General features: G+C 37.5%; 2 protein-coding genes across 7 annotated transcripts in view; both read right to left on the bottom strand.

The window, feature by feature from the left end:
- KIAA1958 (KIAA1958 ortholog) overlaps positions 1-26,907 on the bottom strand; it is a 160,629-nt gene that overhangs the window by 37,958 nt on the left and 95,764 nt on the right. For 3 of the 6 annotated variants that reach the window (XR_012072196.1, XR_012072195.1, XR_012072197.1), the window contains exon 3: positions 20,164-20,336. Coding sequence is in view for 2 of the 6 variants with exons in the window: in XM_072959938.1 (XP_072816039.1) it covers positions 10,336-11,142; positions 20,164-20,336 (980 nt within the window). In the remaining 4 variants the exon portion in view is untranslated. Of the gene's footprint in view, positions 1-1,238; positions 11,143-20,163; positions 20,337-26,907 lie in introns of those variants that run through there. The other 3 variants (XM_072959938.1, XM_072959937.1, XM_072959936.1) reach the window with 2 other exon arrangements.
- The window catches only part of SLC31A2 (solute carrier family 31 member 2), a 445,176-nt gene that overhangs the window by 322,931 nt on the left and 95,338 nt on the right, over positions 1-26,907 (bottom strand). The window lies entirely within an intron of this gene.

Here is a 26,907-nt window from a genome sequence, read left to right as displayed (position 1 = left end):
AGCGCATCTCAGCCTGTGTGTCACAACGAACGCTGCTGGAATCAACAAGATTTTCACAGACCTACTCTCTGCATTAAAGGGATAGACAAAATGTGCTCCCATCCGATAGATACAAACAAGGCCATATTAACAGTTGATAATTCAAATTTCACTGGTTCTTGCGATTACTGCTACAACCCAGCATTCTCACTTGCAAATCGACCTTGGCTAACCTAGAGGATCTTTCCTGCATCATTACTCTTATCTCTCCTCAGGTCCTTTCTTTCACTGAAGATCCTGTGAGTCTACAAGATTGGTGAGAAGGGTTGTGGATTCTCTAGTACAAGAGCTTTTTGTGTGTTTATTTTAAACTCTGCCTTGTAGAAAATTTCAAAGATTTACAAAGAAACAGAGAAGAGTCTAATGAACTCTCATGTACCCTCTGAGCTGCTTTAGCAATTACCCACCCAAGGCCAGTTTAACCACCTCCACTTTCTCTACCTCTCTGGATTATTTTGAAGCAAATCCTTAGATATTTCAGCATACATCTCAAAAAGACAACTCTTAAAAAAAATCTAGTGAAGGAGTTTTAAAACCTGGGTTCACATATGTCATGCTGCATTGCACATATGCATCTTCTTGAGAAAATGATCTATACCTCTCATCAAAGTTTTTAACTGTTCAGGAGCCTAAAAATTCTAAAAATCATTGCTCTGAGCAAAACAATGAGAAGAGATTAAATTTGCCTTAAGGTCAATAATTGTGAATGAAATCTTTCATCCTTTCACCATTATCACCATTATATTCATTCTTAAATATTTTTCAGAAATTTGTTTAAGAATGATTGTAGCTGCTATATAGTAAATTTCAACTTTAAAAGGCTTTAGGATTAAACGCACTCTCCAAAAGCCATGAGTACTGATTTAAAGCACTAATTTAAAAACATCAGAGTCGTATAGACTGTGGTCAATATACAATCACCATGAGGGCTTTCCAAACAGGCTCTCAGTCTGCCCACTGAGGGAATCCAAGTCAGAGAACGAGAGGACGGGTCAGTCAGAGCTATTCCACCCAGAGCACTAGCTCAGAAGCATAGAATACAGGTACAGAACTGCTCAAATTTCCTAACGTTTTGCAAAGTAGAAAGGAAAACATTAGTTCCAGGAATGTGATACTAAAATAAAAAACATTCAGAAACCATATATACCACTGATGAAGTTAAAATAATTAAGTTATTTTAATAAAACAGACATAAAATATACATTAACATTTTCTTTATTTTCAAAAATCTGGGTTAAACAGTCAAGCTGCATGTACATAAACCAAACCAAACAACGATAACAACAACTTTAAAAAATAACCCCCAAACTTGCAAACTGTTAAGACTCTACCCGACTATCAACCAGAGGGCTGGCCCAGATGAACAAGAAATTGACACCCTATGACAGAAAAGAGAGGCTGTATGTGCTTTCCCACTCGTGTGATCCCATGTGCACATGCATGGTGTACACGTGCAGGCATCACTGGGAGAAGAAAGAAACAGTTGAAAACGGTACAATAAAATAATTCAAGTTACTGACCATTTCCTATATCATTCACAATGATGGTTCCAGTGTTAGGAAATTGTGGATATCCTCCTCTACAAAAAAAAAAAAAATCCGGAACAGTGAAAACATCAGGACACAGTTTTGTCACTTGGAACATATAGCCACACAGAAAATATTAAAATTTTAAATGTGTTTCTTCTCCAAGTAGTTAAAGCGAACAGACTCTTGTTAGTCACAGCCACGCAAGAGAAGACCCTGGGAAAAGTTATCCTTGGAACTTATCGAGAAGGGACTGCCTCCATCTGGAAGAGGTTTGCTGTGCTTGAGAAGGGAGAACGAAGCAACCCATTCACTATTCTATTGCTAAATTTAAAGCAAACGTGTTGGTGGTGTTGAAAATTTAATTTCCAGCTTAAATTGCCAAGACCACTTGGGGTCCAGATAAAACCTTTACACTCCCAGGAAGGAACTGGGCAAGGCCAAGGACACGCAACATTCCTGTGTGTTTTCAAGTCTGTCCAGTGCAAGCAAATGAAAACCCAAACAAAACCACCCAGCTTTAGTTCCAACACCGACACTGTAGACTCCAGAAGTAATTAAATCAGTGCTTTTTTGTTTTGTTTGCTTGTTTTTACTGCTTTTAGTCCCTTAGTATCTGAATTTAAACACAGTTCCACCAAACTTCAAGTACAGCTAAGGAAAGCACCTCACTGCTCCCAGCCAGCTTCCTGCTGTTGAAACTGAACTTTTCTTGCATGTTTAGCCTAAACAAGTTTCATTCCTCCTGATTTCTTGTTAAAGCACTGATGTATCTTCTGTAATTTTCTAATTTTGCACCTGTTGTCAATTCTGAGTTTGGGGAGGGTGGAGAAGCACGTGGGATGGCTCGACAAACTCTAGTCTGGGCCATCAGACCCCAAAACAAACGCGGGGACCCCCTGCCTTTTCTCACTTGGAAGCATAGGACCCTTTCAGGATAGAATGTTTTAGGTAGTAGGGAAAACAGAGCAATTTAAATTTTACTTGTGAAAAAGGTATCTGGACTGTTTTTACTACACTCATCATGCATTGCTTTAGTAATAAACATGAAGAAATACAACACTGTGAGATGGCAATTGTTTTTAGGTACATTTTCTCATATAATCAATCATTGATTGATTATAACCAATAATCAATATTTCAAGGGACTCTGGGGTATCACATCATTTTGCACTAGAAGAAAGACAGGTATGATTTTAAAGAGATAATATGGCCAGAAGTCACATACTCGCAAACGCACAGTGACCACCTCAGTCCGTCCTCTGCCAAGCCCGCACCCTTGCCTAGACTGCGCCCTGCTTACGGTTTCACGTTCTGCTTTGGCCTAATTTCTAGGTTTGGCCTGAGAATGTTTTCTCTCCCTTCTCTGTTTTGTTTGCATTGCTGAGTGGTAGCTCCTGTCGTGACTCCGCATTTACTTCAGCGAGGACTTTGGGCATTTATGATATTAAGCAAAAAAAAAAAAAAATTCAACCCAGCTTTGTAGGTTGCAGTATAATTTATAAGAGCAGTATATAGATGATTTATTTCCTGAAGGCTTGTCATAACTAAATACATTTTCTGTCTCTTTACATATAAAACATGTATCAAATCCCAAAGTCACAGCTCTTCCCCTCAGAATTCCCTATTGTCTCCTGGCATTTGGTGCTGTAGCGTAGAAGTCTGGAGCCAGAATGCTCTTTTGTTTTCTGATAGGAAACTGGTTGAGGTCTGACTGGATGCTGGCGGGAGTTTTCAGCCTCTGTCTCGGTAGTTTAACATTCTGCCCGGAAGTGATTCCGTGCAGGTCTCTTTCACTTTTCTGTTTTTTTTTGCCTGGAAGGCAGTGAGATCTTTCAATCTAAATACACAGATTTTCATTCTGTTCAGGAAAAATTTCATTTTTATAATCTAATAATCCTTTTCTCAATATAGTCTTTTCATCAGGAAAGCATATGTCTGTAATGTTAGCTAATGTTCTGTTTTTTGAATCCATCGTCCTTCCCCATTATTTTCATCTCGTTTCTTTTGAAAGAACATTAGGAAGAAAGTCCCAAGTTGGTCCTTCACAATGGGTTTTTCTTAAGCATCAGTATTGTTCTTTCTTGCTTCCAATGTGGATTTTAATCTGCTATTGTGTTTTCAACTCCCTTGAAAGCCTACCTTCTTTTTCATCTTATTCTGTTGTCTTTTCCTCCTAACCTGCTCTCATTTTAAGGTAACTTTACTGTTGCTGCATAGAAGCAATTCTTCTGTTCCTTCAATTAGGACAAAGAAAACTCTCAAATTTTCTTGTTTCTTGCAGTAGACCACTTTCATTTTCAAGTGTCCTGGAAGCTGTTTGTTTTCCCTGGTTCAGTCATACTTTATTAAATGCCCCATTTTGTTTTCTCTGTACTCATCCTTAAAACGTGGTCCTTTCTTCTCCAACCCAGTATTGGCCTTTGGCTGTGCTATCTGTCCACTGGAGTGTTTGTCGAATCTCTGTTTTGCATGCACAGGTTGATGGCAAGGAGACGTGCATATTTCCAAGTCCAATTTCTAGTTTAATACTTTTCTGTAAGTAGCTTCCTTTCCCTTCCCATTGCCTGGTTTTCTGAATCTCTGAACCAAAACCACACATGAAAAAACTCACAATATTTGCATGTTCTGCTACCTGGTTATTTATCGTCCCCGCCCTCTCCTGAAGGATGTTTTTCTTAGAATGCACTAGGCCTCCAATAGATCCTCTCTGCTTTCTGCTCACACTGGAGCCCTAGGATTTGGAGTCAGACTGGATGGAAGAGGTGGGTGGGACAGAGAACCTGTTCACTTCATGGTGTGGCATCTGGTTAAGGGAAAGGATCGGCCAGTGATTTCTCTGGCTCCAGAGCGCTGAGGAAGGAGACAGACATGGTTAAGGAGAACAAGTATTAAGTATCTTTCCGATTTCTTATTTCACAGAAACTGTTTCATGACGTGAAGCCAGAGAAAACAGTGAGCTACAATGTGAAAGGTTTTGCCCCAGTCCACCTCCAAATACCTCATCCACTATATCGATTCCTTCTAGATTCTAGAATTCAGACTTGGCCTTCTGGGTTTTACGAGTGTTTTTCTGAAAGGGCAGGAGCTCGCCTGGGGTTTCTGCTAGCCAGATGTTGTTCTGCCAGATGCAACTCCATTAATTAATTTGTAAAAATCCAAATCTTCCAGCTATGGTATGGAGGAAAGACTCTAGACTAATTTTCTAGTCCTGAATCTACAAGGTCTTGCTGACCTTGGATGGGCCCTTTAGTACCTCTAGGCTTCAGTTTTCTTATTGGTGAAACAGGGGAATTTGCCTAGGTTATTTCAGAGTTTCCTATAACCTCCTATTTTTTAAGTCCCAAGACAGAAAAACATGCCCTGATGAAAGAAAGAATAGAAAGCAAATGACTAAATAAGTATATTTTGCTATGAGGGTGTGTTAGTCTAAAGATTATAAAAATCGCCTGACACCAAAATTAAAAAGTGAAAGTAAAACCCTGAGCGTGTGATTGTGACACAGGTTAGGAGTCCTTTACATTTTAAGGAATGATAATAATGTCAAAACAGGTGCCATTTGTAAACGACTTGACTTTTATTAGAACAGACTGGCATGGCTATCTGCCCTTTTGGGTAGACAACAGATAATACAAGTTATTTATTGGCTAAACACAGAAGGTTCTCAGTAGGCAGAAAATGTTATATTCATTCATAGAAAACCATCAGGCTTTCTAGGAACTACTGAATTATATCAATATATTGAATTAATAAGACAGTGCATATAAGGTGTGACACAGTACAGCTTGAAAAATAAAATATTTCCCAAACAAATAGAAACTGTATTTAATTTTTTAAAAACTCTGTCATCAGTGGATCTCTGTGGGCCTGAAGAAGGCAATTTAGTCTAATGGATTTAGGCCTGGATTTGGAATCAGAAGACCTGGGTTCAAACTTAAGTCCTCCAACTTATTAGCTCTGTGAGACTTGGGGAAATGTATTTAACTTCTCTTAGCCTTGGTTTTTCCATAAGTAAAACAGGAATAATTAGACCCACATTGCAGAGTTGTTGTGAGAATTAATGAGACTATGAGGCAGCTGTGAGAAAGCACTTACCACAGTTAGTGTTAGTCAAATCTGAATCTTCGTGAAAGTTAAATGTAAATTAATCAAATCAGTCATACTGACCATAAAATGTTTAGGAGCCCATTCTCATCTCAGTGAAGGAGAGGGTTCTATCTAATTCCTATTAACAGTAATGGAAGCAACGTGCATCTACGTATAATCCAGTGACCTTTTTTCGGTCTTAATAAATATTTCCTAAAATACTAAATTCCGTATGGGCTGCACCAGATAAATAATAAAGCACTTTAATTGAGCATGAAAATCTGATTCTGATCAACAATTCAACATGGGGGAACTTCTCTGGATTTCCTGGGCTGTAAAGATCCATAAGTACTCAAAAATCACAATAATAATAGGCGAACTTTGCCAGAAGGATGTATAGCCTTCCTCAAAGGAGTCTGGGAAATCCTGTGACGTCAGGATACGTGGATACAGAACACCTTGGACTTTCCAGAGATAAGCTAGTTTTTCACCCCACATGGTCTCCTCTTTTCTCAGAAAGGGAGTTTGGCCTTAAGTCACCAATCTCTCCCTCCACTCATGTCTTTGCTAAGGTGATAATTTATATGGGAAACACAACAAAGATTTGGAGCTCACTAGAGAAAATGAGGTTACTCTTCTCTGAGGTTTTCATTGTGAGCATTTCTTGATGCCTAAAGGTAACTTGGTTACTAGATCAAAAACGGTTAGCAATCCAGATTTCAATAGAAGTAACAAAGGGATGCATGTCTGGTAAGTGTAATATTTAAACATTCTGTTCACTTTAAGTGGTAACAATGTGGTCAGTGTTAACCTAATCGGAGAAAAACAATCAACATTCTTCTGTCTATAGAGATAGCAAAATAATTTAAGGAGTCATGAAACTTGAAAATTCAAGAAAACTGTTATTCCTGAAGAAAGCATTCCAACATAGCAAGAAATGAGAATTTGGGAGGTTCAGTACATGATCTTGAGGAATTAGGAATTCCGCCTCCCAGTTTTGCCACTTCCTGATTATATGGCCTTGAGGACTTGCAGAAATGTAACACTGTTCACTTTGGAGACATCCGTTCCAATGATCTCACTTTACAGCTGAGGAAAGTGAGACAAGCATTTGCCAAGTGAGTAGCGAAGATGTTCCCAGTCTAGTAACCCTGCTTCTATAGCCAGAGGCTTCCACTTCCACAGGAGGATGATTTTGTCCAGATTCTCCCAACAGCTGTGTATGAACACACTGAGAGGCGGGGTATGGCACTTGACGCTTTTAGTAAGGTTGAATTAAAACAAAAAATCAAAGTAACAGAATTCCACACTTCACAAACACCATTTATCAGTCAGGGCAGATCACTACAGCGTATACTCCAAGGAAGGCTGGGAAATGGCATACGAACAAGGAGACCATTTCTTTCACAACTTTGGTAAGGTTTTCCCATAATACTCCCCTTTGCAAACACTCTAAACAATGGAGAAGCTTTCTCAGAAAGCCTCTTAGGGCTTCCCTCTCCTTTCATTGTTTTTGCTTATATCTGAGGTATCAGGGCTTGGATATGTTGGAGGTAGAATTTATGGGTATAAATGTGACCAGATTATCAGGTTTGGTTTCCTCTTCAAGTTAACAGTTTTAAAGGAGAATCTCCATAATGGAAGAAATAGGTGGTGTAATGCAAATTCGTTGAATAATATTATTACTTTAACCAAAAGTTAAAGCTAAGATTTATTGCATAATTACTATGTGCCTAGTGCTGCGCTAAACCCTTTACATTTCACTGACTCACACCCTTCAAGCTGACACCCCTATCATCTCTGCCGGAATAAACTTCCAAGGGAGACCAGCTACTTTCTGGGGAGGAGGTACCAAGCAAGCAGGGCTCCCCTCAGAGCAGATGCAGAGGATGCTGTGGGCAGGAGCTCGCCCAAAGGACTCCCCAGGTCCTCCTGTAACCCCCACAGCACCACCACTCCTGACTCAGAGCCCAACTTGCAAATTCCTGATATTCATTCCCACTTTCAAGTTAAAAACAAAAAAACAAAAAAAACTAAAGGTAAGTGGAGAAAACACTCTTAACCTCCCTCTTTCTCCTCTTGGGGTTCTCCTTTCTCCTGGCTTAGGCTCAGAGAAGAGCATCCTGGTGTCTTCATGGGGTGTGGTGGAGAGCCTCAGCTGATGGCCAACCAGAATGAGCTACTCTGGTCTCCATCAGATCCTCCGAGCACGGACATGGCCATATGGAGGGACAGGAGCTTTGCCATGTTAGCAGGTTTACTAGGTGTTACCACATGTGCACTTAGAGTGTGTGTGTGCATCTACACACACACACACCTACACACAAATACGTAACAGACACAGTACCTAGGACAATGGGTGGCAGAGCAGCACTTGATAAATGTGTTTTCTTTCTCACTCCCATTCCCCAAGGAGGCGTGTAATGAACGGCATTTAGGAGGATGAGATACAATTGTCTCCTTCCATCAGGTATCACTGGAGATTCTACCTCCTGGCTTTAAATTATCATCATTCACTTCAGAACTCTGAGGACTGAAAGTATATCAAACAGGTAATAAGCGACAAGTCTGAGGCAAAGACGGGTATTCAGCTGATGAAAAGCCACTATCAACAGAAAGCTTACAGCCTCTGGATCAGTTATTGCTACTTCTGGAAATGTTAAAATCTGAAAAGATCCCAGTCATACCTAACGGCAATTTCTTCTTGAACCTATTTAAAATAAAAATGGAGGCTGTAGTAACTAGGCTGCAGGCACTGGCCAGCAGTTCACACAGGTTCTATTTCTGTTTAAGTGCAGAACTGACCAGAAAAATGACCATTTGCTTTCGACAAACACAATCTCCTTTGGGTGTTCAGCAATCAAAAGGGAACTGTATCCAGTGTTTTGTGTCTCTTTTTAATCAAAACCCTAAAATCACTATAGGAAACCATAACAGAACAGTATGCAGTATTGAGTCATAACATTGATTATTGAACATTACCTGTTACTTATATACAGATGGGGAAACACCAAAGTTAATCTATATTCAAGAAAGATTAACTAGAAAACAATTATAAATGTGTAGTAACTAAAAAGGGAACAACATTAAACCTTAAGGCAGCATTGGTTGAGTCTTCTCTGGTAAAGGAAGTATTACATATTTCAATGACTAGTGGATAATTTTTAAAAACAATTAATCCAAATGAATACAAAAACAATGCTTTGAGAAAGAAATAGAACTGATTCTAGGACTCTGGCAAAATGAACGTCTATTGGGATTTTAATTGTGGATTAGAAGGCATACACAGGAACAAAATGGTACGAAGTTGTAACAGTCTTTCCTCAAATACAAAATAAAGATCCCTAGAAATTATTATTATTAATTAGCATTCTTTGGGCTCCTTTTTTCACTTATCATTGAGAGTAGTTAATAGGAAATTCTGTTAATGTGTCAATAACACGGGGTCAGGCTGAATCTCACCTGCGTGAAATGATTTCTAAACTGCATTAAGAACCTATCACCATACTCTGAGTTTTTACAACCACGTCCTTAATGCTGGGTTTGCTTACCTGGTAGGTTGCCCACATCACTGTGTCCCAAGCATTGGTGCCAACCTAAAGTGATGATATCTCTTGTGGCTGAAAAAGTCATACTTTGACATAAACATTTCAAAACTCTTTAATAAACACATTTTGAGATGTTTGCTTTGCAGCTTGTTTTGTTGAATTTTCCTGGTGAAGCCTGAAAATTACCTTCAGTTGTTTTACAGATCCAGTGTTATATACTGATGGAATAACTGTATGACACAAAGAACAGATTTAAAAAATTCTAAAAAATGTTCAAATGAAAACAGCTTTCACATGACACTGAGAAAGAAAACATAGGCACTTCTGCTTTGGGAGGTTTTTACATTTATATCACAGGCTGCTTTTCCAAGCCGCTTTCTTTCACTACTGGAAATTCCCCCATGGTACAAGCCATCCAGTTCACTGGAAGCCTTTTCTCACAAACACCGTTTGGTGCATTAATCTTTTTTCATAAAACTGTCTCCACTGATGCAGAGATTAAGTTCCTCCCAGTGCTGAGAGCCGTCGGAGCGGCCCCCGCCTTCCTACCAGCATGACTGAGTGTAGCTCCAGGACCTTCCATCAGGCAAGGCTGCCTGATTTGCAGGACCAAGTTATTCATCAACAAAACAGAAAGAGGAGTGCCAAGTGCAATTTTTCTCCTGGAAACAATTAACATGTCTGCCTCCCTCATCCTAGTTTCTTACTGTAAGTGTAATTCCACAAAGCGTTTATAGTCTTCATAACATTCTAAAGCTACTAGGCTACTGGGATTTTTTTTTTAATGACTACTTTAAACAGTTTTTTTTCCTTTTTTTTTTTGAGAAAATCTGTGCTAAAAAGGCACTAGATAAAATGAACTTCACTCTTGTGTATGTAGCAATGTATACATTGTATTAGATTCTATAATTTAGCAAAGGTGACACACATTTGGATAAAACATCCTAAATATTCAGACTCCTCTACTTTCAGTTAAAAAAAAACCCAAAGTCAAAGAAATAGCAGGTCACACTGACAGGGGCCAGCCTGACCATGAAGTCACGGTCATCCCTGCCACCTCTGAGCTTGGGCCTTGGCTGCGGAGGGAGCTCCTCCTGTGAGGGTGAGCAGGGCAGCGGCCAGGACCCAGGGAAGACTCACTGGCAGCAGCTGTGGGAGCCGAGCCTCCTGGACACCTGAGTAAATGAGACAAAGGTGAAGTTCTCACAGTTGTCCAGCTTGACCTTCTTGGCTAAGTTGGGGACAATCCCCCGCAGGGACCGCAGTCCCATCCTCTGCTCCTCATACCACACGCTGCCCATGTCCGTGGCCTCCTTCCTGGCCGTAAGGTAGAAAGGGGACTTGGCCTCCATTTGGGTGGGTGGCCGGTGGATGTACATGTACTTGTAGAGGAGGCAGTACGGGCACTGTTTGTGTCCCCTGGAGTGCTCGTGGTATATCTTCCCATGACACACTCTGGTGGAGCCACTCCGACTCTCCCTCTTCACACTGTCTGTCCGGGCAAAATAGGGCTGGTTTTGTGGGTCTTTGAGCAGCTCGATGTCACCATACATCAGATCTGCGTGCTCCTGCAGCGTCCGCATATTCAGGTACTGGCTGTTGTACTTAACCACAGTGGACAGCAGCGTGATAGGACTGTCATCCCCCAGACACCCTGCCTGCCACATCTCCTCCTCGTCTGAAAGGGAGAAGTAGACGATATTGCGAGAACGGGCCCCTGACATTCCTGCCTTACTCAGCACCCACAGCTTCTCCTTAAGTTTCTTGGTGGAAGAGCTGAAGGTGCTGCTGGTGATAGAAAAGCCCACACCTGCATTCTTCAGGATGCGGTCCAGGCCTCTGCGGATGGCGTGGAGCGACGTGGCCAGGAAGTCTGAGCCATCACTCTTCTTAACGGTGACATAAAAGTTCTCGAGCAGCTCGTTCAACTTCACTGCCGGGATCTCAAATGAGACAAACACTGAGGTTACACATTTGAGGACACTCAAGTAGCCAGACCCCTCCTTCCTTCTCCTGATCCTCACTGGGGGCTGTACAGTGGACAGCCCTCTAGATTGGCTCCTTAGCACGGTACCATGGAAAGAATAGTAAACTTCAAGCCAGAAGATCTAGGTTCCACACTTGGCTCCACTTAGTCTTTTTAAACCTCAGTGTTTCAAGCAACAAAATGAGACATAATGATCATATCTTCTCAAAGAATTACTGTAATGCTTAAATAAAGTAGTGAATATGAAAGGGTTGGTAAATAGTAATGAATACACACACAACATATATATATATATATAATTATTATTTTTATCATTGGCCTTTATAACTTTCACTATTCCTCTTTAGAAAGCACTTTCTTCTCTTTTCTAGCAAATCATTTCCTTCTCTCCCTTTCAAAAAAATTCAACCATCCTCTCTGAAGAATTCCTGAACTAAACTTATCAAACTCTGAATCATTTCAACATTTATTTCCTTGCTCTCTGCATGTACTGTTTCGCACTACTGGCATGAAACATGGTGCTGGAAGGGAAAGACAACTGACATGTCCATTTTCCACAGCAAGTTTATGGTCCTTGATTTTTCACTTGAATTTATCTGAATAGGTCTTGAAATATCTCTGGCCTAATGATCTACAGGTTGTCCATATCAAAAGATATGAACAACTTACTGAAATACTGACAATTAAGAGAGCTCTCCTTATTTGGGTATGTTAGGAGAAGAAGAAAGGATGGCTGGTAAGAAAGTTTTATTGCAAAAGGCAGCTATGGGGATAAAATCAGACCTTGCTTATAGTCAGATTAGGCTGAATACACATTCTAGGACAAAAGAAAGTCTCGATTAAAAACGTTTTAAAAGTAAAAACTGTACAGGTAACATTCATTCTTCTAATCGCTCTTGGATCAAAGAGAAAATAAAAACTGAACTAGAGATTAAAAATATTACACATCAAAATGTGGGAGAAGTTGCTAAATACATTCCAATAATATCATAGCCTTGAATGACTTCGATAGAAAGCTTTATTGAAAACAAGCAAAAATTATTCAACCCAAAAGGCCAGAAAAAGTAAACCAAATTCAAAAATAGTAGAGTGAATCAAAAATAAAATGTGAATGAATGAACTAGAAAATATATAAATTGGGATAGATAAAAAATGAAAATACGTAATCTTTGAAAAGACCTACAAAGTTGACAAACTCCTTGTATATCTGACAGAGAGAAAGAAAGAAGAGGAAAGGAAATATACATATAAGCAATATTAGGAATGAGAAAGACTATAACCATAGGAAATGAACAAAGAATATGAAAGAATATCATAAACTTTATGCATATTAATCGGAAAATCTAAATAACCTGAACAATTTCTTAGCAAAATATAAATTATCAAGGTTGGTTCAGTAAGAAGTAAGAGATCTGAATAGCCCCAAACAAGAAAAGAGAATGAAATGGTTGTCAAAGAAGTGTATCACTCGTAAAGAGATGACTTTATGGAGTCGATTCCGTTTTTCTTTTGTATTTAAACAGTTTGGGAGCATAGGAAAAAAGAAGCATTCTACAGATATTATCCCAAAAAACAAAGTATATCAATATAAATGTAAACATCCCTAAGTAGAATACTGGTAATTTTCGGTTTGCACAGCACCATGTTAAACAAAATGTGTACACATTAGAACAATGCAAGCGAGGACATGGCTCTGATGTGCACAAGTAGCAGTTAACATGGTACCAGCAAAACAAGGGCTGCCTACATTATCAAAGCAAATTCAGGATGGCAGGAAAGCAATGTACACCAAGACCAGTAAGGATTATTGCAGAGTGTAAGGAGATTCAATCTTAATAAAATACTTTAATATAATTGACTTATTCATATATTAAGGAGAAATAAAGTGCACTTGATAATTACTGAAAAATTATTTGAAAGAATGTGGTATCTATCTTAAATTTTAAAACATTCAAATTTAACTTAGATTGGAAGAAAAAAATCCTCTTACTGTGATGAAGAGTAATTTACAGACATGAACTATAAAAATTATACCCAAGATGAAAACATTAGAATCTTTTTTATGAAGTCAGGAATAGGATGAGAATGCTGAATATTACTGCTATTATATAATACTGCTCTGGAGATTCTGGCCAACCAAGTAAGACAAGAAAAAAAAAATTATACACACATACACACATATGTATATGTGTACACAGGAAAGGGAAATGACAAAATATAATTGTTTTCTGATAATCAGATTGTTGGTCTAAGTCCAAGAGATTCAGCTGAAAAGCCATCAGGAAGAGTAGATTAACTGCATAATAAAATATAAAAAACAATAGCTTTTGTACATACCAGTAAAAGACCAGTTAAAATAACTTCTCAATAACACCCCAACTCAGCTGGCTTCAGATTTTTATGCTGTGAATTGCAACTCCCTACTTGCAGGTCTCTTTGTATTAGTTGTGGCTACAGGAGATGGACCAAACTTGAACAAAGCAAAGGGGGATGTCAGAATTAGTGGAGTTCAAGGCCACCAGGACTCTCATCTCTGCTTCTCTATACAGAGCAGCTTTCTTTGTGTAGCTTAAAACATAGGCACCTAGCACTCCCCTAGGATTATATCTTACAGCTTCAGATATCGGCAAGAGTCCAACTGTCATTTTCAGTAGAAAAAAATACATAAAGGAAGGATTCTGATTGGCCCACTCTTGATCCAAACAACTGACCCAAAAGTGGGTCACTGTATTAACATAATGGCTTCTGCAGTAACCATGGGGATTGTAGGAGAGGAATGGTTCCTAAATAAGTGGTGCTGAGCAGAAAATCGTATTCCCTTAGTATTTAAAAACAAAACAAAACAAAACAAAACAAAACAAAACAGCTAACTTCTGATAGCTTCCTGTTGCATTTAGGATAAATTCCAAACTGTTTATCTTGTATGCAAGTCTTCACAATCTGCCTCCCCGTTGGCAAAGACAACCACAACAATCTTTCCCCCTTTCCTATACCCCTCTGCTCCACCCATCAAGAAGTAGAATCTATATTCCCACCCTTGGAATCTGTGCTGGCCATGGATTAATTTGGCCAATAGGATGGAGTAGAAATAACAATGTCTGAATTCCAAACCTAGGCTTCAAGGGATTCTGCTTTCACTATAGGTTCTTACAGGTTCTGATCATCGTAGTACATGATGTTGCCATATAAGAAGGCCAGTTAGACCTCAGGAACATGTGACTCAGAGATAAGCTGCCTCCCATCTAATATACAGATGACCACACTCACATGAGTATCCCAAGTGAGACCAGTAGAAGAACCACTGAGCTAAGAAAAATCCATATAATCATGAGCAAATAAAATGAACGTTGTATTAAGCCACTAGGTCTTTGGATGATTTGTTATGCAGCAACAGGTAACTGATACACCCTATTTCTCTATGCTAACTCTGTTCTCTTTATACTCTGCTTTCCAGCCTCACTGAAATTTGTGTCATCCATAGAAACCACAAGTCTCTTCCATGCTTCCAAGTCTTTGCATATGCTACTTCCTCTACCTAGAATGTTTTTTCTTCTATCTTACCTATTTGGAAAAACCTCTATTCATTATTTCAGATCGAGCTCCAATTCTGCTGTCTACACAGAGGCTTCTCACCTTCCCTAAGCAAATCACTCTCTCACTTGGGATCCCACAGCACTTAATTTAAATTTTATTATGGCCCTCTCCATATTGCACAGTCTTTTATCTGTCTCTCAAAGTGGACTGAAAGCTTCCTGAAGGCAAGAACTACATCTCATACATGACTGGGTCTTCATGTTGAAGACCCAACCAGAAGGCTTCAAATGTATTTTTGATATTCAATGACCTGATAAACGCGGACTAAAGCAATGAATTAATCTTGGAGTTAGGAGAACCAAGCTGCCTTAGGGTGCAGAACATTTCTCTTGATTTATAGCACAAATTTCAAAGAAAAAAATCACAGCAAAGCAATTCCTGGAGAAATGTTAAGCACAAAATTTATACTGTTTGCACTAAAGAAACTGTTCATTCTGGTCCATGTTGGCTGCCACCTTAGTTTTCTCAGACTGAATTTTGGTTGGTGATTATTCTTCCAGGGAGGGTCTTCAATTTGTTATGAAGACATTACAAGAAACTATTTTCCTTCATGAGCCACTCTGAATAAATTTACCATGTTAAATTCACCAGGGATTACAAGCTTGGCTTCTGTGATGTGAAAATGACCAAAGATAAGTAAGACTACATATGGGGTCGATGACTCCAGATGGGAAAGAAAGTATAAGAAAAAGACTAATTTTGCTTGGCAAATCCCAAAGTTCTGGATCTACTTAGTAATCTTTGAAACTTGAAAGAGTTATAAGACAAGTAAAACCAAGAATTACTTTTGGAGAATGCCTCAAACTCCCCTTTGTGATAATCTTGTTTAGGGGATGAAGAAAGTGGAGAAAATGCTTGTGAACTACAAGTATTCTGTTAGGAAAACAAACTGAATCTTGAAGTAACCATTGCTGACAATAAAAATGACTTCATTTTTGTAGTTACCAAATTTTTCTTTATTGAGAAAGATAGGTATTGAACTCCAAGATGCTCCATTTTCTGAATGAGGCTAAGAAATATATAAATCAATGAGACAGAAACCTTGAGGGAGATGGATCAGGGAGGATTAGGTCACACTTGTGAAGAAAAAAAAATACCAAGGGGAACAAACAGTAGATCACACAGAGTGATCGGAGTGTAAGACTGGCAGTGTACACTCTGCTTATTTAGATGACATTTTGAGGTCTGATTTGACTTCTTCTTTCCTCTTTGGAAAAAACTAAACTTGAGGTTTGACCTAGACATGGAATTGCTGGGTGATAGAGTAACTCTATGTTTAAATTTTGGGGAATGGCTAGACTTTCCAAAGCAGCTGCATCACTTTACATTCCCACCAGAGTGTATGAGGGTTTTAGTTTCTCCACATCTTCATCAACACTTGTTATTGTCTGGTTTTTTTTTTTCTTTTTTATTCTAGTCTTTCTACTGAATCTAAAGTAGAATCCCAGGTGGTTTTGATTTGCATTTCCCTGATGTCTAATGAAGCTGAGCATCTTTTCCCATTCTTATCTTCTTCATAATAACTGTTTAATGCCCCTGTCTGCTAATTCTAAAACCTGTGTCAGTTCTGGGTTGGTTTTGATTGATTTGTTCTTTAAGTGATACACTTTCTTGCCTCTTTGCTTGTGTGATAATTTTTTTTTAGTTGCCAGACATTGTGAGTTTTATTTCTTGGGTTCTGGATATTCTTATACTCCTAAATAATCTTAAGGTTTCTTCTGGGACACAGTGAAGTTACCTGAAAACTGTTTGATACTTCGGGTCTTGTGTTTTTTTAAAAAACTGAGATATAATTAACTATACTATTACATTAGTTACAGGTGTGTAACATAATGATTTGATATTTGTATATATTGCAAAATGATCACCACAGTAAGTCTAGTCAACATCCATCACCACACATAATTAAAAAACTTTGTCTTATAATGATAACTTTTAAGATTTACTCTCTTAGCAGCTTTCAAATATACAGTACAGTATTATTAACTATAGTCCCTAAGCTATACATTACATCCCCAGGCCTTTGACCACCTTCGCCCCTTTCAACACCCCTCACCCCCAGCTTCTAGCAACCATGAACCTGTTCTCTGTATCTATAAGGTTTTTTGCGATTTTTTTTTAGATTCTACATATAAGTGACATTGTATGATATTAGTCTTTCTCTGTCTGACTTATTTCACTAAGCATGGTACCCTCTAGATCCATCCATGTTGTTGTAAATGGCAAACTGTCCTTTTTTATGGCTGAATAATATTCGTGTGTGTGTGTGTATGCATTCTTTATCTGTTCATCCATCTATGGACACTTAGGTTGCTTCTTTGTCTCAGATATTGTAAATAGTGCTGCAATGATCAAAAGGGTATATACATCTTTTCAATTTAGTGCTTTCATTTCTTTTACATAAAGGATATTGTACAGTAGTTCTATTTTAATTTTTTGAGGAACCTCCATACTCTTTTTTTTTTAGTGGATGCACCAATTTTCAATCCTACCAACAGTACATAAGGGTTCCCCTTTCTGCTCATCTTCACCAACACTTGTTATCTCTTATCTTTTGATAACAGCCATTCTGACAGGTGTGAGGTGATAGCTCATTGGTTTTAATTTGCATTTCCCTGATGACTAGTGATATCCAGTACCTTTTCATGTACCTGGGTCTTGCTTTTAAGGTTTGTTGGGTGGGATTAGAGCAAAGCTCAGTCTATGGCTAATTGTTTTCCACACCTGATGCAAGACCTTTCTGAATACTCTACCCTATGAATCCTGAGGTTTTTCCAGTCTGACTGGTGGGAAGAGGTACTACTTCCAGTTCTCTGTGAGCCCCAGGTACTATTACCTCTAATTTTTTCAGGTTTTTTGGTGGCGGGGGCATGGGGAGCAGCCTCAGATAGTTTCCTCACATGCAGATGTTGAGCAGTACTCAGCTGAATATTTGAGGGGGACTATCTTCGGTGCTCTCAGGCTCCTTCTGTGTAGCTCTTTACTTTCAAATATTCTGTTACGACAATTCTAGCCACCTGGGTCTCTCTAGACTCAGCTCCATTTCCTCAACTCAGCAAGTCTCCTGGGCTCTGCCTGCATGCTCCCCTGCTGCACTACAGCCCCGTGGACTCTCTCAAGGCAGTGAGCTGGGCATGTGTAAGGCTCACTGTGATTCCCATCTCTGAAAGATCACTGTTCTTCTTTGTGTGTTATACAGCACCTTGCAAAACATTATTTATATCATTTGTCTGTTTTTTGGTTGTTTCCAGCAGGAGAGTAAACCTGGCCCTCCAGATTGTCTGGAAATGAAAGACTTGACTGATTTTTCTCCTAGGTATGGTTTGTGTGTTCCCACTTCTTCCTATATATAGTAATATTTGATTGAATGCTGGATATTGTAAATTTTACATTATTAAATTTGTCATATCTTTTCAATGAATGGTGTTAAGTTCTTTCTACTATTCTCATGTCCTCAGCCTCCCTGAGCTCTGATTTCTGTCTCTCCTCAACTCAGCAAGATTGCCAGGCTCAGTTTAGGTTCCCTACCCTTCACTGCAGTTGAGAAACTGCCTCCAGGTAGAACACCTGAGAGATGGTAGCACTCATCTTAGGGATCAAATCCTGTGCTGCCTGTTCTGTAGAAGAGTGGTTTCATATATTGTGCCCAGTTTTCTAGTTGTTACAGCAGGAGGGTAATTCTTGGGCCCTCCTTTTTCTCATGGTCACAAGTGGAAATTTCTATTTATTCTCAAATCTGCTGGATCATTTTGATCAGTGTGCTGTTGCTTGTTCATTTTTATTCTTCTCATTCTTTCAACGAATGTTTCATATATACTTAGTCTATAATCTACCACCTAAAGTCCCTGGTGTCTAAATCTATTCCTTGTTGTTTCTATTCAGCCTCATTCATGGCGATTTATTTCCTTAAGTGGTTCGTTAACTTTTTTTATTTTTAATGAGCACATATTTCATTGATCTTAGTCTGTGAAAAACCTGGGTACCTACATTTTGGATGTTTCCCTTCAAAGATTATTAGCACATGACTCTGCAAGGAGCCAGGGTATGCTACTGACCTAGAACTTCTTTAGATCCTTTCAGGGTCTTCTCCTCAATCAAGGATTCTTCAGGTTAGCTCCCTTGTCTCTTCCCTTCCTTATGATATTATCAACATAAGTCCTCAGGGAGAGCCCTGTCTTTCATACGTGCTTACTGCTCACATTGCTCCAGTTTCAGTGGTCATTTTTGGCCCTGTGGATGGCTCCCTTTCTTTCTGTACATACAGTAGAAAGGCCCCTCATGGCATCTAGTGCACCATGTTGCCAGAAGTAGAAACGTATTTCATCTCCTGTTAGTGCCCTAGACACATCACCCAAACTTGGAGATGTCACCTGCCCTTGGTGACCATTATGACTTTTATTTGCAATAAGTTTAAATCTATACTTCCAGCTTTAACATTTCCCCTATGTTTGAAATCCCACATTCCCAAATGCTTATCCAACATATCCATCTGGTAGACATCTCTATGATGGAGACTCAATATATCCAAGTCTAAATACAATATTTTTCTGTTCTGTCTCTACCTGTCCAAGAATTTTTTCTTCTATTCACAAACCTCCAACATTTCAAGTTGCAAGAAATTTTAAGGGCTCACTTTACAACTGGGGAAATTGAGGACCAAGAAGAGTAAATAAATTTTTGCTCATTACCTCCAGTTAATTTCTCTAAAATACCACTTTTCTTATGTTCCTTCCTGTTCAAAAAAGCTCAGTGTTTCCCTTTCCTCCAAACCTTAAGATACTTGCAGATCTTACCGTCAGAGTGTTCTCCCTATTATGATAGTCCCTTCTCTGCGGCCCCTGCAATAATCCTTCAAATAAAGTCTCTCCTTACAAACAAAAACAAAACAAAATGAAACTTCAATGGTTTCACAATGTTCACAAGAGTTTAGCTTGGCATTGAAGGGTTATCAAAATCTAGTCCACTGTTCTCATATATGAAGCTTCTGCTGCAGGCAAATGAGTCTACTCCTCTAAATTTTACTCTTTCTTATGTGACTCAGCCTAGAAGACTCTTGGTTTCAACCAATTTTGTTGAAATTCTACCTCTCCCTCAAAATAAGGTTTTAATATCAATTCCTTCACTAGTCTCACCAGACTGAAATTAATTTATCCACTGAATTTTTTGGCATTTCTGATCTGTAAATTTATAGAACACTTATCAAATTCTGTCTTGTACTGCAGATATTATTTCTTTCTTTCTTTCTTTTTTTTTTTGGTCTTTCAAAGTTTTCTCAGTCAGAAAGCACCTGTTCTATGTTCCCCACAGTGCTTAGCACATTGCCTGGCACTTGGAAGCTCAGTGAAGTTGGCTGGAAGAAAAAGTAAACTTTAAAGTTTCTTACCTTGGTGATGTCTGTGTGATCTTTGAGCCCGTTGGTCATGCACCAATATCGCCACACGTTCAGGGCATACCTCGTGGCTTTAGTAGTATTTGGGCTTACGGCACTGGTACACAGATCATTCAAGTCATCATTCATATTAAACACAGGAAATTTGTTGAGCTTAGTAGAATAGGCTAGAAACAAAAACAATAAAAGGCATTAAAATAATTTGCCATTCCTTTTTTAGAGAATTACATCTTTGGATCATGTTAACTAACAGGAAACTCCTAACAGACACTTTAAGAAAATGAAATTTCTATCAAGTATACACATATTAGAATAAATACAGTAGGGAACAATATTTCTAGCTTGAAATCAATGCAGTAATCTTACATTTAATCCCAACAATTTTCCCATATATACCAAGTGATGTCCTAATGCAGGCATTCCAATAACAGAAGGGAAAAAAATGCAAAAAAAGAATGTTCTATTTAAAACATTCACTGGAAAAAAGCAACATTTCTATCAAAAACAAAAACAAAAAGATAGAAAAAAGGGATGACAAGTTATACATCCTTTCTCTTTACCCTTAGCACATGAAGAGCTGTTATTTCCCTGTAGTAGTCTCAAATGTCTTGTGTGTCATCCTAGGCAGCTTTGAATTAAATGGTATTAGCATATTTCTTTAATTCTTTTCACAGGTTAATAAAGAGAGAGAGATTTCAACCCTTACTCCCCAATCTATCAGCTAGCTGAGAGTCAGAATGAGAGGTCAAGTGAGATTATATCAGGGGAAAGCGAGGGGATTCTCCAGAGAGGCTCACGTTGTATCAGAGGAGAGCAAACAGATTTTAAATTGCAACTGCCAAATTACTTCAGATGAAGACTGCCCTTCTTCAATGTGTCCACCTTAAGTACTGGTTGCCAAAGAGATAACCAAGTCCACAACCATTAGCTGGCCTTTCTTCATACTCTGTGATCTACTAAAACCAGGCTTTAACTATTCAAATTGTTGTCTTTGGATAGGAAATAAAGTCAAGGTAAACCACCTCTAAATAAAAACAATGCCAACCTGTACTTGATCTAATGGTTCTGAACCTCTCTGGAATGTTTCAGTATTCAAACAAGGCACAAAAGGGCTGAGAAACAGCAAAGTGGAAAGCTAACACAATTACCAAGGTGATCTGCAGATTGGTTTCACCTACCTGATTTCACCTGTCTCTGCTCCCACTGGGAAACACTAAACCCCCAGCCTCCTGCTGTTCCCCAGCATCTGCCTGTACCCAGGGCACCCATACCACACTTGCCCTGTACTTAACCGGAAAATCTCCTGTGGTCTTTGTGCCAAATACTTTTTTTTTTTCAATTCCAATTCTAATTCCATTGCAAACTCATGTCTACATGATCCTTCCCCACACTAACCCAGCTCTTTTATTCTTTCAGTATGTGTCCCACATTTATTATTCCTTAGAACTAATGATTTAATTGCACCCAGAAGACCTCTCCATTGGTTTGTATGCTCCTTAAGACTGTGTCTTCACCCTTTGTCTACTTTGAACTGCTGAACACAATCTGCTTTAATAAATCCTTATAGCAAGAGAGAAATAAACAATGCTAGAAATGCTTTCTAAAGCAACAGAGTCATGTAGGCAAATATCTCTCACTAACCTCCTAAACTGAGATAAATCGTACTATTTCTGGGACTTGCTTGATATGAATGAGAGGATTCTAGTATAAAATTTACTATTATTGCATCTGGCACTAATTGAATGCTTATTATATATGCTGAGCATTCTATAAATTATCTGTAATCTCTAAGCAAACCTACTGTTATACCTATTTTACAGGTAAGCAAACTGAACCTCATACATTAAGTAACTTTATACATCACTCATCCAATATTTGCCAAGATACTCTCTCTGTACCAAGCACTGTGCTGTTGCAAGTCATGAAGCTGGCAAGTGCGAGAGCCAAGGTTTGCACCTGGGTCCTGCTGACTCTATGGGCCCTGGCCACTACAGCAAAGGAATCAGGTACTCGAGGGATCAAGTACTTAGTAAGGAATACAACTTAGATATTAGCCGCTTGTGCCTCTGAAAAATATCCTGCCCCCACCCCCAAATTTACTCAGATTAACCTTCAGTGAGAACTAAGTCTGCTTTATTTAAACAATCACTATAGTTTCACTATAGTTTTTTTTTCTCCTTGTTTGTAGGAAAATCATATAAGATCATTTGGAGGTGATGTTGTATGAGGTTGCAACTTAATTTCAAAATGGTTTAAAAAATATTCTCTGCAATGCACTTGCAATTTTTTTTGAGTCTGAGATTGTTTCAAATAATTTTAAATTATTAAAATACAATAATGAATTAAGAATTCAATAGCTAGGGTAACAAGCAAATATAATATGCATAACATCAGAGGGAAGATCTGTGAAATGAAAAAAGTCAATAGAAAGTATACAAATTGAAGCAGAAAGAGACAAGAATACAAAAAACACAGAAAAGAGCATAGTAGACATATGAAACACAGTAATAAGGTCTAATATTTTTAAGTTGAACCTCAAAAAGAGAAGAGAGAATGGGGAAGAAGCAATATTTAAAGAATACTGGACAAGAATTTTCTAAAATAAAATACATCAATCTACAGATTCAAGAAGCTTTATGAACTAAGCAAAAATAAATAAAGGAAAAATGAGACCTAGGTACATCCTGGTGGGAATACTGAAAACCAAGACAAGAAGAAAATTATTAAAAGAAACTGGAGGAAAAGGACACATTATCTTCAACAGAGCAACAATAGATTAATTTTTTTCAACCGAATTGATGGAAGACAAAAGACAGATGATATTATTGTGCTGAAAGAAAATTACTACAACTCTGAAATTTATACTAAGCAAAGCAGCCTTCAAAAATAAACGTAAAGTACAGAGGTAGTTATACAAAATAATGAATGTGTTTGTTATCAGCAGTCAAATATTAAGTGATAATAGAGTTTTTCTTTATTAGGGAATGGAAATTACCTTGGGCAAAGGAAATGATCCAGGATGGAAGCATGTTAATATAGAAAAAACAAAGAATACTGGAAAGAGTGAATCTGTAGGTGAATCTAAATGAACATATAACTGTGTAAAACAATACTAATGATGTCTTGTGGGGTTTTAAATATACGTAAAACTAACATTCATTACAATAGCACAAAAGAGTTATGTAACTGAAGCTAGTGTTGAAAAGCCCTTGCATTATCCAGAAAATGATGAAAATTCTAGTTTAAACTTTAACAATGCAATGATGCCTTTTATAATTTCCATGGTAACCACTAAAAGAATAATAAAAGAATGTATAACATAAATTGATAGAAGGAGAAAATGGAATAGAAAGACTCGCTTAATCAAAAACAAGGCACAAAGCATACATGAGACAAAGAAAAATGTAAAATGATAGATTTAAACCTAAATGTATCAGTTATTATAGAATTAACATTCCAAAGACAAATCTTGTCAAGGTAACCTACTGAATAGGAGAAAATATTTGCAAATTATATATCTAATAATGGGTTAACATTCAAAATGAAGAACTCATACAACACAGTGACAAAAAAACCAACCAATCTAATTAAAAAATGGGCAGAGGATCTGAATAGACATTTTTCCAAAGAAGACATACAGATGGCCAACAGGCACATGAAAAGATGCTCAATATCACTAATGCAAATCAAAACCACAATGAGACATCACATTACGCCTGTTAGAATGGTGACTGTCAAAAAGACAAGAAATAACAAGTGTTGGCGAGGATGTGAAGAAAAGGGAACCATTGTGCAATGTTGGTGAGAATGCAAGTTGGTACAGCCACTATGGAAGAGTATGGAGGTTCCTCAAAAAATTAAAAATAGATCTACAGTATGATCTAGCAATTCTACTGGTGTGTATCTATTCAAAGAAAACAAAATGACTAATTTGAAAAGATATATACCCCTATGTTCAGTGCAGCATTATTTACAATAGCCAAGATATGGAAACAACCTAAGTGTCCATTGATGGATGAATGGATAAAGATGGTGTGTGTGTGTGTGTGTGTGTATATAATACTAAGTCATAAAAAAGAGAAATATTGCCATTTGTGACAACATGGATGGACCTTGAATATTATGCTAAGTGAAAAAATTCCAAGAAAAATAAACACTGTACAATCTCACTTATATGTGGAATTTAAAAAGCAAAACAAACAAACAAAACAAAACAAAATGTAGGCTCATAGATAGAGAACAGACTGGTGGTTGCCAGAAGGGAGGGATGTGGGGGTGGTGCATGAAATGCATGAAGAGAATCAAGAAGTACAAAATTTCTGTTATAAAGTAAATAAGTACTGGGGATGTAAAGTACAGCACAGGGAATGTAGTCAATAATGTATTAACTGGGCATGAAGACAGATGATTGTGGTGATCATTTTGCAATGTATACAAATGTTGAATCACTGTAGTGTACACCTGAAACTAATGTAAATATTGTATGTCAACTATACCTCAATTAAAAAATGTCAGTCTGGATAAAGAAACAAAACTCAGCTATATATGCTCCTTACACATAGCAATAAATAGAGTATAAAAATTGAAAGGAAAAGGATGAAAAAAAGGTATGCCATTTGTCCAATAAAGAATGGAAGGCTGGTATAGCTATACGATATTAGACAAGACAGATTTTAAGGCAAGAAGCATTCATTACTGGAAATACAGAGGGATGTTTTAAAACTCAACAGAAAAATACAACAATCCTAGATTTGTATGGACCTAATAACATAGCCTCAAAATATAAAAAGCAAAAATTAAAAGAATTTTAAAAAGAAACAGGCAAATCTACAACTAAGGTTTTAATACATCTTTTTCCATAACTGACAGAACAAGCAGACAAAAAATTACATAGAAGATTTGAACACTGCAAATACCAAACTGGACCTAACTGATATACAAAGAACAAACTTAACAACTGCAGAATTCATTCTTTCCAAAGGTACATGGTACTTTTTTAAAAAACTGAAACAGTTGACATACAATATGATGTTAGTTTCAAGTGTACTACACAGCGATTTGACATTTGCATATATTATGAAATGATTACTACAATAAGTCTAGTAATCATCTGTCTCCACACAAAGTTATTATTATAATACTGACCATACTCCTTATGCTGTATATTACATCCCTGTGGCTTCTTTATTTTACAGCTGGAGGTTTGTACCTCTTAATCTCCCTCACCTATTTCACTCCACCCACCAACATCCTCCCCTCTGGAAACTACCCATTTGTTTTCTGTATCTATTAGACTGTTTTTGTTTTGTTTTGTTTGCTTTGTTTTTTAGATTTCACATATAAGTGAAATTATACTGTATTTGTCTTTTTCTGATTTATTTCACTTAGCATAGTACTCTCTGGATCCATCCATGTTGTAGTAAATGGCAATATTTCACAAGCCACTGTTACCAAAATAAAAATGCTAGGCCACAAAGCAAGTTTCAGCATTTCGAAGGATTAAGTCATTCAGAATATCAGTAGAATTAAAATCGAAATCAATTACAGAAAGATAATTTTTGATAATTAAGCAATAGTATACTTCTCAGTGGAATAAAAAATAAATAAACCCTTGGTGGAAGAAAAAAATCAATGGGAATAAAAAAATATTTCAAACTGAGTACTAATGAGAATACCCACATGTCAACATTGTGGCATGCAGTTACTTCAGTGTCTATAGAGAAAATGATAGCATTAAATTCAGAAGAAAGGTTGAATATCAACTACACCGTGAAATTATAAAAAGAACAAGTATACCCCAAAAAATAAAAAGGAAGCAGCACACATAAGAACAGAAATCAATGAAATAGGAAACACACTTACAATAAAAAAGTAACATCAAGAGATGGGTTTGAAAGACTAACAAAATTAATAAACTATGAAGAAAAAAAAAAAGAGAGGAGGCACAAATTATTACACCAGCAATGAAAAGGGGGTTAACACTACAGATCCTACAGACATTAAGGACAGTAAAAAGACAACATGAACAACTTGATGCCAATAAATCTGAAATTTTAGATAAAATGGACAAATGTCTAGAAAAGCCACAACTTACCAAAACCAAACAAGAAATACAAAATTTAAATAGTCTTACACTCATTAAAGAAATTTAATCAATAATTTAAAATATCACACACACAAAGAAACCCTTCAGGTTCAGACGGATTCACCAGGAAGTACTTTTAATATCTAAGGAGCAAATACAGTTGGCCATTGAACATGGAAGGAGTTAGGGGTCCTGACCCCCGTGCAGTTGAAAACCTGAGTATAACAATAAACAGACCTGGAGAAAATAGTTGTAGCACATAAAGTGACAGAGTACATATGAAAAGTTTCTCCAAATCAAGTGGAAAAGATAACTCACTAGAAAACAGGCCCAGAATATGCCAGGCAATTATTCATAAAAATACAAACAACAAAAAGCATGAACAGTAATCAGACATTATCATCAAAACAAGATGCACTTCATTTATTAGACTGGCAAAAATACAAAAAGGTCCATATCTAAAGAACGTCTAAGGGATGGGGGAACTTGTGCAAGTATAGGAAAAATTTTGGAAAAATATACATCACACTTGTTAATAATTACTTCTGTGGGATTTTTAGGTTTTACAATATTAATATATTATTCTTGCAAATTATAAAAATCACTAGGACTTTGGAAATGTAGATGAAGGAAAAATAAATTAAATGTTCTTT

The sequence above is a fragment of the Vicugna pacos genome, chromosome 4, assembly GCF_048564905.1.
Source record: "Vicugna pacos chromosome 4, VicPac4, whole genome shotgun sequence".
NCBI classification, from domain to species: domain Eukaryota; kingdom Metazoa; phylum Chordata; class Mammalia; order Artiodactyla; family Camelidae; genus Vicugna; species Vicugna pacos.
The sequence above is the reverse complement of the archived record's forward strand: the minus strand, read 5'-3'. Positions and strand labels throughout refer to the sequence as shown.